At 45.2% G+C, this 13,106-nt stretch overlaps 1 protein-coding gene across 4 annotated transcripts in view; it reads left to right on the top strand.

The window, feature by feature from the left end:
• The window catches only part of HECW2 (HECT, C2 and WW domain containing E3 ubiquitin protein ligase 2), a 348,102-nt gene that overhangs the window by 311,886 nt on the left and 23,110 nt on the right, over window positions 1-13,106 (top strand). For all 4 annotated transcript variants that reach the window (XM_084779445.1, XM_084779446.1, XM_084779447.1 and 1 more), the window contains 4 exons: window positions 5,613-5,765; window positions 7,536-7,634; window positions 11,404-11,533; window positions 12,561-12,707. In XM_084779445.1, the coding sequence (XP_084635571.1) occupies window positions 5,613-5,765; window positions 7,536-7,634; window positions 11,404-11,533; window positions 12,561-12,707 (529 nt within the window). The remainder of the gene's footprint in view (window positions 1-5,612; window positions 5,766-7,535; window positions 7,635-11,403; window positions 11,534-12,560; window positions 12,708-13,106) is intronic.

Genomic DNA, 13,106 nt, shown 5'->3' with positions numbered 1-13,106 from the left:
TGCTTGCCCTCTTCACTGAGGCAGTCACATCATCCGAATCATCCTTATCTGCCAATGAGGGATGCTCTGGAGCCAGGCCTTGGCTTGGTACCACCAAGAGCAAGTGTTTTTTTTTTTTTTTTTAATCAGACTTCCTTACTCAGCTCCCAGGCCTTGGTAGGTAGCTCAGAAGCCAAGCCACCCTGCTCTAAATACCTGTGGCTGAAGCAGAAGGCGCCTAGACCATGCACGCCTGGACAAGCTTGTGGGAAAAGATAGTGTGACTTCCCGAGACCTTCGTCTTCTCTCATTTTACACTCTGTTCCCATTGGGGTATTTTGTTCTCAGTTATTTTTACTTGAAATAGAAAGACTAGGAGAATAAAGTTAAATATCTTAACTCATGTCAGGCGCTGTTAATAACTCGTGTGGTGTGCCAGGCCAGCAACGTGATGATGGGTAAAATGCTCGGTCAGCAAGCAGGGCTTGGGACACCGTGGCCACCCTACTGACATCTGTGCTTGTTCAGAAATGCCCTCAAATGCAGCTGTTATGTGGCTACACACCCGTTGTCCAGAGTTTCTGTATTTCCTTGCCAAGCCTTTAGCCGCGGAACCAACCTAACTGGCAGAACAGGAATATAACAAAGGGTCCGTGTGCTATGAGTCACGTTAACTATTTATATGGATGAGGTTGCTAAGGCGTGATAGGAACCGCATGCCCACGTGCCCTGCTGTGACATGTCTCATTGAATTTGCTAGACATAGATAAAAAATTGCCACACACAACATACTCCTCAGTATGCACTTCTACAGTTGGAGTTACAACCAAATTAAAGTTGGCTTGGCTTTGGCTTCAAGAGTTTAGAAGGAAAAAAAAGGGGGGGAAGATAAAAAGTTTAACAGCTAAATGTCCATTTCCTTCTAAAGGAGCTGTTTGTTTTCTTTTCTCCTGAGGTGAGTTTTGCTTTTCAGCTCAGCTCTTCAGAGAACATATTCTTGTCTTCAGGCACAAGGGGAACCAGTCAGTAAGGCCGTTGTTGGCTTAACAAACTTCTCCATGCTAGAAGACATTACACTGTGAACTTTCTAAGGCAACTCACTTGTTTGACCGTGGTTTCAGACTGAGTCATCTCTTAGGGATTGGCACACTGTGCTCATGGCATTGAATTAATGTACCACCACCTCACAGCAAACTGGCTCACATTTATGCACACCGCCAGCTGTCAAATAACAATGTAAGTGATGCTGGTTTTCAATGGTAAGCATCGGGGAGCTCTAGTCACGGCTCAGCAATGTGTTTTTGGGCCATTACACTTGTAATGCAGAAAGGAGTGTCGGAGAGTTTCTAGTGCTATGATGAAACACCATGATCGAAAAGCAAGTTGGGAAGGAAAGGGTTTGTTTGGCTTACACTTCCACATCACAGCTCGTCGTCATCAGTCACCACAGGAAGTCAGGACAGGAACTCAGGCAGTGCAGGAACCTGGAGGAAGGAGTCTATGGCCGTGGAGGGATGCTGCGAATTGGCTTGCTCAGCCTGCTCTGTTATAGAACCCAGGATCACCTGCCCAGGGATGGCCCCACCCACCATGGGCTGTGCCCTCCCCCATCAATTACTAATTTAAAAAATGCCCTACAGGCTTGCCTGCAGCCTGATCTTATAGAGGCGTTTTTCTCAATTGAGGTTTCTTCCTCTTAAATAACTTTAGCTTGCTATCAAGTTGACATAAAACCATCCAGCACAAAGGGTAAGACAGGCTCACCTGCTTTCAGTGTGATCAAAGTCTAAACTTATATGTGGAGCGGCCGACACACATGGGTTATCAGAATGTACTCTGGTAAGTGCAGTATTATTGAAATATTCAGGGTTAAATCCTAGGGATCACCCTCTAATTTTTAATGGAAAATCCTCAGTAGAGCCAGCATGGCTTAGACCAGCCATCTCAAGAAAACAGACTCACCAGCCATCTCAAAGAAAACAGACTCACTTTATCTTTTGCCTAATATTTCAGCTCTCTGTGACCCTAATGTACTGGTGGCCTCTGCAATGTGAAAAGCCCAGCAGAGGAGCAACCATAGCAAGCCAGCGAGTGCTACGTCTCCTTGGAGGAGTCTCACTAAAGAGTTATAGTAAGCTGGATGTTTTAATAAAGTGTTTCCCTCCTCCTGGTTTTGTAACAGTATCTGTTGGCAAAACTTCCCTATAAAGAGATGGATAGTAAACGTTTTTTAGACTTTGTCCTACATTCTCTGTGACACCTCAGCATTTTTTCAGGGAACAGCACCAGGCTACACACAAGCCAACACAGTGCATTTCAATGTAGTTTTATTTACAAAACCAGGGCCTTGGCAGATCTGCCCCCAGGACATAGTTTGTCAAGCCACTTCCTATAAGCAGTATTGTTTTAATCTTGATAGATGATTAGTATTTACCAAAGGGCAGAGCATATGGAATAACCTTAAATTTGAAAGTAGGACACCTGTTTAGGGCTGGAGACCTATTATGTCATCACAGAACTCCCCTGACTCAGCTCACGGCTTGGTTTTCTCTGGTCTCAGTCTTCTCTATAAAATGCGAAGACATTTGACAAGATGACTTCCATGATGGCTTTGACAATTGGTGTTTAACTTTATTTCTGTTGCAGCTTGGGGGAGGAAATGGTTTATTTTATCCTATGAAATCTAGTCCATCATCAAAGGGCAATCAGGGCAGGACCTCAAGGCAGGAGTCCAAAGCAGAAAATACTTTGGAATGATGTTTACTGGCTTGCTTTCAGACTTGGATTCAGCTATTTTACACTAGGCCGACCACCTGTCTAGAGGTAGCACTGTGTATAGGGGCTTGGCCTTCCTGTGTCAACTAACAGTCAAGAAAACACCACCTAGGCCCGTCTACAGGCCAGTCTGGTGGAGGCGGCTCCTCAGCTGAGGTTCCTGCTTTCCCAGCTGTGTCAAGTTGACAGCCAAGTTCAGTCATCTCAGTTGATATTCCCCTACTGTGGAAAGACAAAGGGAACTTGGGGATTTAGTGGTGTCCCCACTGTTGGGGAACTTTAGGGTTCCTTGAAGGAAAGGAAAATATCCAGAACTTAGCTCCTTTCCCACACCTCAGGGTTGAGGTCAGTGCCAGGAGACCAGGGGATCCCCACCTGTGCAGCGAGAGGAAGTGAAGGGAAGTGATCTCAGGATAAAAACAGAGATAGAGGCAAAGATACCAAAGAGACCAAGGTGGCCAAATATGGAGTCCTACCAAGGGTAGCTTGTTAAAAACTGTTCTGTCTTCAAGACCTAGGTTAACTCTTTGACTGTAATTGGCATTTGGATTTGTTGGAGGGCTGTGTGCAAAGAACATCCAAAGAGAAGGTCTCTGTTGCTGGTGGTCTCAGAAGCTGGAACCAGGAGAGTAGGAGGAAGCCGCACAAAGGCTGTGTGACAGATGGGTAGTCTGAGCTTCTGGGTACCTCTCCGTGACCCCAGAGAAGACCATCCCAGCCTATCCTGGAGCCACAGGGTGGCTTCATTATATGCAGTGACCCCCGAGGACAAAGCCACCATGCCACTGATTGGTCCCGAGAGTCTCAAGTAGCTGCCTTTTTCTGCCCAGTAGGTTTCCTGCAGGTGCACTGTGGGTACAATCATAGGAGCTTGCAGTCTACGCCTGTGCTGTGCTGCAGAACTTTAATTGCACTTAGGTTTCTCTTAATGTGTATTAGAAAAAAAAGCTCAACTAGCACGTGGATACTTCATAAATGCTGTGTAAGGCAGGTGCCCACCAAAAAAAATCAGAGGTGATTTATTGATAAGATACGATTTATTGAGATGATTTATGGTATCCATTGTCAGATGTGACAAAAATGGGATGTCAAGTGGGAAGAGTTGAAGTTTATTTACGCTATTCAGATGCTGTTTTGTTATCACTACATATAAAGGTTATTTTTATTTTGGTTACATTTTTGTTTTTCCAAATCTTTCTTCTGTCTATATTAGGATCATTTTCTACATCAAAACTTTTTATCTGGACCAGGCTCAGATGATTGCATTCTCATTAATAAATAATTTTTTTGGAGGCTACCTGAGGAGTGCATGCCTTTAAGTCCTAGCATGTAGAGGCCGAAGTAGGTGTATTTCTGTGAGTTTAGAGTTTGACATCTACATAGTGACTTAGGATTATAGGATCTGGGAAGATGGCTCAGTCAATAACATGGTTACATAAATTCAATCCCCAGAACTCACACTTTTTAAAGAGTCCAGGCAGCTGGGCATTGGTGGTTCACGCCTTTAATCCCAGCACTCGGGAGGCAGAGGCACCGGATCTCTGTGAGTTCGAGGCCAGCCTGGTCTACAAAGTGAGTCCAGGACAGCCAAAGCTAACACAGAGAGAGAGAGCTTGTCTCAAAAAAAAAAAAAAGTCCAGGCGTGTTAGCTCACTTTTATAATCCTGGCACTGGGGAGGCTCACTGGACACTCACCAGAGCCTGTTTGGTGAGCTCCAGACCTATGCATCTCTCAGAAAGGTGGGTGTCACCTGAAGATCTGGCCTCTGGCCTTTGCATACACACTACACTACACTACACACACACACACACACACACACACACTCACTCTGTCTGTTTCTCTCTCTCTCTCTCTCTCTCTCTCTCTCTCTCTCTCTCTCTCTCTCTCTCTCCAATAATGCCCAAATAATACATTTGGAAAGAGAGGTGGTGGAAAGGATAAAACACACACATCTTTGGAGTTGCTGGCTACTTTTCACCTCCATCTTTGTGTGTGTATTTTTTATCAAAGGCTGATGTAGTTTTTATTTTTCATTTTAAATTTAGCATACTGCGTTGCTTCATATTTCAAACTTCTCTCTAATGCAGTACACTCCAACCCCCTCCTCTTATGCCCCTCCCCCAGCACACACACACACCTTGGGCATTGCTGGCCACTTGTCATTCCTCCGACCCAGCGGTCTTTATCTCGCCCTCACTCTGCCTCTGAAGCTCTCACAGGTAAAGTGGACTGCAGTGTGTTTCAGGAGCTAGGGTTCCAGCCTGCCCGCCCAGGGAGACCTTCCTCAGGGAGCTTACCCCACCTCCCTTTTCCTTGTGATGCTCTGTGGTATTTTTATAACTTATACTTTTCACTTGTACCCTCTTCCTTTTTTTTTTTTTCCCTCTGATTCTTCTAGGGTGACTTCTTTCTCTTCCCCCATTCAGAAAAATTTCAAAAATCCCTGAGGTCTTCATGGCCCTTAAGTGGATGTAGCCACTTCCCTCTGTGAGAAGGAAACATTCGCATGGCACTCCCTTCCCTGTGGCCTTGCTTTGGACATTTAACATTTTCTTGTGTGTGTGTGTGTGTGTGTGTGTGTGTGTGTGTGTGTGTCTGTGTGTGTGTGTGTAACTCTGAGTGGATTGTACATGGTAAGCATCATCTCATGGGTAGCTGGAGTTTTGGGTATGTCCTGTGTAAATACGAAGCTCATTATTTTGGGTGAGGAATACCGGAATCAGAATTTTTTCACTTTTGTTTGTTTAGCCCTGGTATGCAGGCAGTTCCTGTAATGAGCATTCTCTACAGAGGAGAGCCCCTGCCCAAAGGAAAGGCTAAAGGCTGATTATTCTGTCTGTGAATTTTTCTCTTACAGGTTGGACTACAGTGGGCCTTCCAGAGAGTTTTTCTTCCTGGTATCCAGAGAACTCTTTAACCCCTATTACGGCTTATTTGAGTACTCAGCCAATGACACATACACAGTACAAATAAGCCCCATGTCTGCTTTTGTAGACAATCACCATGAATGGTAAGGGTTTCATTTCTGTGACAGTGGTCCTCAGTTAATTTTCTGTGATGTTAGCTTCCTCCAAAGAAGCCACATTTCTTTTAACATTTTCCCCTCCTGGATTTTTTTTTTAAATCACATTATCAGTTATATAACTAATTTGGCTCTTGGTTTTGTTGTCAGACTGAATTATATAGGCAGTCCCCCAGCTGGCATTTGATTATATTGCATAAGTTCAATTTTAAGTGAGTTGAGTAGAATTCAAAAGCTTTATCCCATTGGAAAAATGTTACAGACAGTCAGTGTCTTAGCAGGACCCCTAAGTCACTCCAGCAGAGGCTAAATAACTTCTCCAATTGCCTGGAGAAATGGCTGCCACTCGGGGGAGGGGAGGTGGACCAGCCAGAGCCCTGGGTGAGGCCTGTTCATATTCTTGGGGACGGCTACATGGTACGGGTGGGGGAGACTGGGGGAGCTGCAGATCAAGTGTGGGAGTGTGGAGTCAGGGCAGTGCCCACTCACCCACACACCAACACATCTGAGCCACTTAAAGTTTGGAAGCAGAAATTGCCTTTTTCTTAACTTATCACACAAAACCAAGGGAAACAATTTTAAGACTTCCCATCTGGAGGTATTTATTCTGAAAAATCCCAAATTGCACTCTTTCCAAATGTCCTTACATCTTTTTTCAAATCTCTGCCTTCGTAGACTTTAAATATTTACAGAACCCTTATTAACTTGTTCCTGTTCGTTCTCACTGATAGTAACAAGGAAAACAGCAGAAGTAGAAAGAGGTTCTTTGAGCCATGAGGTTATTGACGGGTGAAAAGCATTAACTTTTAGGGCTTACTCCTCAAATTAACTTCTTGTTTAGTTACAAATTCGGAGGCTCCCTAACACTGGCTGTTACAGCTGTGCTAACATAAGTGGAAATAAAGAGAGACAGAAGCTGCTGGCTGCTGACTTCACACAGCCTGCCTGAAGCTAAGATTCAGCTCCACGGAGCTTCTGTAGGCCTCAGACTCCTGTGAAGAGCTGGAGACCAAAAGACCTGAGATGGAGAAAACAGTTGTGTACCTCAGGCAGAAAACCCAGTCTTAACAGATCTGCAGTAAAGTTTCCAAGTTGATTCAGAATAGCATCTCACTTTGCGGTTCGGGAGAACCCAGTGCGTCCTGAGGAAAAGCCCCAAATGTCTGTGTACGTGTTTCGTGAAGAATGCTATTGACCATAGGGAGTGAGGCTTGAGAGAGAGCAGAGATGGATGGGAGACTTCTCAGTCTGAAGCAGAGCTTTTCCTCAAAAGGGAATTGCTCCTCATTTGCATTAGAGAAACCAACTAATATCTGTGCACACAAAGTGAAGAGGACATTTTCTCAACCTGCCTAGTCTTTATTGGTATCTCTTGGGGATGGTTCAGGGAAATTTCACTGAAAGGCTACCGGGAAGAGTGAGGGGGTGGGGATGGGGGGGTTACTGAGGGGGGGTGGGGGGAGGGAGAGGGGGGGGCGGGGAGACACACGCATACTGTCAAACGTGGGCTGACACAGGGCGATATTGTTGATATGGAGTAAGGGTAAGGTGTCCCTAAATATCAAAGGAACAGATTTCCTCCACAAGTAAATCTAAACATTGGCTAACGAGGACACACTCTATAGAATTCTCAGAGAGCCGGCGGGCGGGCAGTCTTAGACAAGCATTGACAGAGTTGAAACTCATTTCTAGGAAGTAGCTACAGCCCTGGAGACCGTACTCAGTGGCATTCAGCTGTCTTGTATTTCTCCTTCACAGGTTCCGGTTCAGTGGGAGGATCCTCGGTCTTGCTCTAATACACCAGTATTTGTTGGACGCCTTCTTCACGAGACCCTTCTATAAGGCTCTTCTTAGAATGTAAGAGCATTTCTGTGTTTGCATAGTCAGCATGTGAAGGTCAAAAGTGCTTTACTGAAAGGGTTTGCCAAGGGCTCTGTTTATTTGCCCAGTATCCCAGATCGGTTGTTAAATGAGTAGTGCCTTAGGTTTCAAACAAATATAGTTGTTAAACCAGGTATGGTGGCGCACACCTGTAATCCCAGCACTCAGGAGGCAGAGGCAGGTGGATCGCTGTAAGTTCAAGGCCAACCTGGCCTACAAAGTGAGTCCAAGACAGCCAAGGCTACACAGAGAAACCCTGCCTCCACAAACAAACAAACAAACAAAAAATCAGATGTAGTTGCTATGCTACTGGCCCTTTACTTCTGCTTACCCACCAAGTCTGAGCTCTGTTCCTCCCCAGACAGTTTATTCTCATCTGTGGCAACACATGTGTCTTTAAGACAGTTGTACTTCAAACACAGCCCTTAGATTCTTGCGGCATCAATGGTGGTTATTAATAGAATAGCTGTGGGTCGGTCTTGGTGACTCACAGCCTGGGCTCCTGTATGAAGTGCAAGTTGCATTTTGGCTTTATGCACTTCCAGCAGCGTGTCCTTGGTCACAAGTTCGTTTTCTTTTGTCTCCTTTCCATTCTATTCTTGGTTCCTTTGGGACACGTAGACAGTGCCCCTGCTTTTCTTGAGGCCTTTCTATATCAAAATAGCGACGCATGGGCCCAGATGGGGAAATTGGCATCCACGGGACTTCTTTCTTTCTATCTCAATGGAAGATGATAATTATTGTACAGTGCAGAGCAAAACCACACCCTTAGTGAGCATGTAGTCACTTGCAAGACCAAGCAGAAGGCTGGTGTTGGGGGAAGGGGATAAACAGGTAGACTTAAACTTGCACAGAACCGAAGCACTGACTTGTGGGAGCTGTCCGGTGAGTCTTCCCATCATGCCCATGAACCTGTGTTCCCTAAGCGGAAGTCCTGACTTTAAGTGAAAAAAATCAGAGTGTTTCTCACAAGGCTTCAGTATGCTCAGTAGGAAAGCTCTCCTTCTGGGAGCTAAGAACCATTTCCTGCTTCCCCAGTGTCACATCCATGTCCGCGCCTCCCCAACCCCCCCACCCCCTCCACCACCACCCCAACACACACACACACCAGCCCCCTTGTCACCTTCGCATCATTGTCTTCTGTCTTCTCACGGTTTCATTGAGCTTCCTGAAAGCTGTACCCAGTGGTCACAGTAGCTGCTAAATCATGCCTTCCACACCTGTCAGTCTGACTTCACTCCCTCCGCTGACACTTGGCCCTATCTTAGATCGAGTTGTGCTTTTGATATTAATACTCAACTCTGGGATATCAGAGACAATCAGAAACTAAAAGTTGTCTTTGCCAACCCACAAGCTATCCCTGGGTCTTTCCTACGCTGACATGCGCATGTGTCACTGTATTCTCCCCTTGCTCCTCTGTGGGCCTTTCCTCTGACTTGCCCTTAACCTTGGTGTTCGGAAGCTTCCACTCTGGGCTCTAGCTTTCTTCTCTCTAAGGCTGACAAAAAGACCTTTCTTCACTTTCCTCTCCTGTGGACCACTGAATCTGCCCCTCAGTCTTGCTTTCTTTAGTTGCAGCCTCACGTGTGAACAGTCCTCGGAACTTTGCTTCTTGGCTGTTTCAGGGTGGTCCCAAATCTGCATATTTAAAGCTGAACTTACATGGGCCTTGGAGGGAATCTTCTCCATGTCCACCTGAAGTTAACAGTGCACAGGTTCTTAGCCATTCTTGTTAGGCAGCCGAAGTGACCCTTAACCAAGGGTAGCAAATAGCGTAGTTTAGGGTTTCAAGTTGTAGTCTTGGTGCTGTGAGAAAATTCTTGCCTCAAGCAATTTAGGGGGAGCTTTGTCTTAACTTTCAGTTTGAGGGGTTACCAGCCATCCTGGCAGGACAGCCAGGTCCATTTCATCCTCAGCTGGGAAGCAGAGAGAGCCTCAGCTCAATTTCCCCTCCTCTCCCGTCTCTGTGTCCCCCCGCCCCCCCCCCCCCGGAATAGTTTCAAAGGATATGGAGTCCTTTTTCCCACTGAAATCATGCAACCTCAGGAGTCTTCTAGGTCCCTTTCACTGAAGGTCATTGATCAGTGCAGGCGGAGTGGTTGAGGCCTAAGAGTGCCTATCAGAGTTGGCCTGTGACATGAGTTCATTTGCTGTCCCTATTAAAGACTGTCCTCCTTTATACCACTTTCCAACATAACCATTTACTAATCCTGTGTTCCTGCCTCTGCACTCCTAATAGCCCTGCCCTTATTAGAACATTTCTCTTACTTTGGCCATCTTACTGGTGAGGTGTGTTCATTGATTTCCATCCCATTTTAAATAATCTTTTCAATGTCTTCCAGAAGAAGCATTTATAACTCATCTCTCATGTCTTCATTATATCATTTCTTATCTTGAGCCCACATCACCAAGATCCGTAGAGTGGACTCCAGACTGGCTCCCAGCTACTTTTCTGTCTTGACTTTTAGCATGTCAGGAGTGTCTGGTGGTCAGTATTCCAGGCCTTTCCATGTGCTTGGAGGATTCTCTCTCTAGGCCTTTGGATCTATTTGTTGTCTCCTCTTTTCTCCCCCTTTCCCCCTTTCCTCTAATCTGTTCCCTTTGTATCGCGAGGTTTAATACAGGCATCGTGTCATCTAAGCATCTCTCCCTGAGTGTCCAAGTCCGAGCAAACATCCCTCTCGCTTCCTCTCATAGTTCCTGGTACTTGCCTTCTCTTCTTTACTCTTTTGGAGACAGAGTTTTACCCTGCAGCCCAGAGTAAAGATGGGCTCAGGACTGCAGTACTTATCCACGTCTCCCAAGTGCTGGGACTGCAGCATGGGTCACCACATCCAGTCGTTTCCAAGGTGACCTGCATTTTAAATAATGCGTGAATTTTAGCACTGTCTACCCTGTGTTGTCACTTACACTTTATATCAGCTCATCTGCGGTGTGCATGTGTCCCTGAGACCACTTCCTGCCAGAAGCAGCAAGCTCACCAAGTAGTTATTAATATGTGTGGCACCCGTTTGATGCCTAATGAATACCTAAACTGAACTAAACATGACGACCCTTGGAATTTACTAAAGGCAAGGAATTTTAAAACAACTATAGCAAATGAATTGCTACCACCTCACACCAGGGCATATAATAGTAACTCTATCTCAATTAGATCTTGTTGCTGCAAAGGGGAAAAAAAAAAAGGCAGTGGAGTGAGGCCTGGGAAACTTCTGTGGCTATAGAAGAATTCTTTGGCTTACTATTTTTATAGTGGTAGGATGAGAGCCATGAGAAAAAGGGAAATCTATGGACGTCACTTAGGGTGTCTAGTCTTTTTTAGAAGCAAGCGGAAAAACAGAGTTAAAGGACAATAGAGAAATCAGTAAGGAGCTTCAAATTAGGAGAGCAATAATTTTTTTGATGGGATAACATAGCCAAAGAGATTATGGGTGAGGGTTGTCAGCCTGTTCCGGTTCTAGATCCGGCTCTGGTTGTGGATCAGCCTATAGATGACAACCATTCTTTGTATCTTCTGGTTCCGCTTTTGAAAGAAAAGATGGGTAAGTGGTTCCTAAGGCATTTTCTGTGTCTGCCTCATATCTGCGTTTCCTCAGTAGTGTGATGGCTGAACTCACGAACCTTCTCAGCATCACAGCCTGTTGAATGGGTCTTGTTCTGCTTGTGAAGCCTCCGTGGTTTTCCTCGTGATCCTGGGCTTTGCTAATAACGAGGCCCGTGTGCTTCCTTCTGTCTGTCCTCGCAGCCTGTGCGACCTGAGCGACCTGGAATACCTGGATGAGGAGTTCCACCAGAGCCTTCAGTGGATGAAAGACAATGACATCCATGACATCCTGGACCTCACGTTCACTGTGAACGAAGAAGTGTTCGGACAGGTCCGTTACAGGCTAACTCAAGACCGTTGGCTGGTGAAGAAGTTAATTTCATGACTAAGATCAATTGCTAGTTTATCTGTGGCTTATTGGGTGATTTAACCCAGGGCTGCTAAATTGTTGTAAGCTTGACTGCAAAGATTATTGTAATGCAAACTACAGCCCAAGAGGTCTTCACTTATAGATTATGAGAAATGTTTGTATATTGCAAACAATCTTTTTTTACTTCCAACTCAAACAGAAGTTAGGACATGTCTGAAGATATCTAGAGATATAAGAATGTATCTTATATAGAATACATTTGAGTAGCCTCTGCTATCCCTGAGTCAAATATTTAATTATTTAATTGTAATATGAGATTAGGCCCGTTTAGATTTTAAAGCGGTAATGGATTGCTTTGAAACAGAGAGAATGTGAGTAATATTTTGGAGTGCTTGAAAGCAGAGAATATACTGGTTTTTGCTTCAAATTTGATACAAGTTTCCTGTCGGAAGCCCTGTGTTAGTTCTTACTCAGCACTGCTATTCGCCTTGGGTTCTCTGTATTTCATATGCTTTCAAAAATGAGCTCTCAATTTGAGATTTACTAGGGTGTGTTTCTGTTTTCCTTAAGTACATCTTTTATACTAGCTGTGTAGATGTAGTTGATCCTAAATCTTAGATCAATGGTTCTCAACCTGTGGGTCGCAACCTTTTGGAGGGGTTGAACGACCCTTTCACAGGGGTCCCCCAAGGCCATCAGAAAACAGAGAGTTACATTACAATTCATAACAGCAGCAAAGTCACAGTTATGAAGTAGCAATGAAATAATTCTATGGTTTGTGGTCACTATAACATGGGGAACTGTATTAAGGGACTGAAGAGTTGGGAAGGTTGAGGACCACTGCATCAGATGCTTATCCACTTGAGGAATGCTCCTGAGGCAGAGAAGCCCCCCCCCCCCCCCCCCCCGCATCTGATCTCGGCTCATTTGTAGCAGTTAGCATCCAGTGCGTTGTTTTCTGACCCGTTCTTTTGCTGTTTAATGACAGATAACTGAGCGAGAGTTAAAACCAGGGGGAGCCAACATCCCAGTCACAGAGAAGAACAAGAAGGAGTACATTGAGAGGATGGTGAAGTGGAGAATCGAGCGCGGCGTGGTGCAGCAGACAGAGAGCTTAGTTCGCGGCTTCTACGAGGTAAGGATGCAGTGGCAGCTGCCGCTGTCCTACAGCCCACAGCCAGGCAGCCTGGCCATTCTCCTGTGCTTCACGCACGAACTATTTCTCTCTTCTCTCTTGCCGTGGTTCCTTCAATTTAAAAAGTCAAATATATATTCCAATATCTCTCCAAAGTAGATATGTGGGAGCTTATCGTGCGTGTTAGAAGCTGTCATTGGAACGAATGGCATACTGATTTCAGGTGTACCACTTTAATACTTTACTGACTATTGATAACATGGAAGTTACGATTCTTACTCACACTTAGGAATGCAAAAATCAGATCTCATGCTTGATATGTGCAGGGATTCCGTGTGGGGGCCAGAATTTGTCACACGTATTCCATGAGATCACTGGATCTTTTTCAAAAGCAAAACA

Source organism: Acomys minous (assembly GCF_964271855.1).
Source record: "Acomys minous genome assembly, chromosome: 4".
In the NCBI taxonomy this organism is placed as follows: Eukaryota; Metazoa; Chordata; class Mammalia; order Rodentia; family Muridae; genus Acomys; species Acomys minous.
This window is presented reverse-complemented; position numbering and strand designations above follow the sequence as displayed.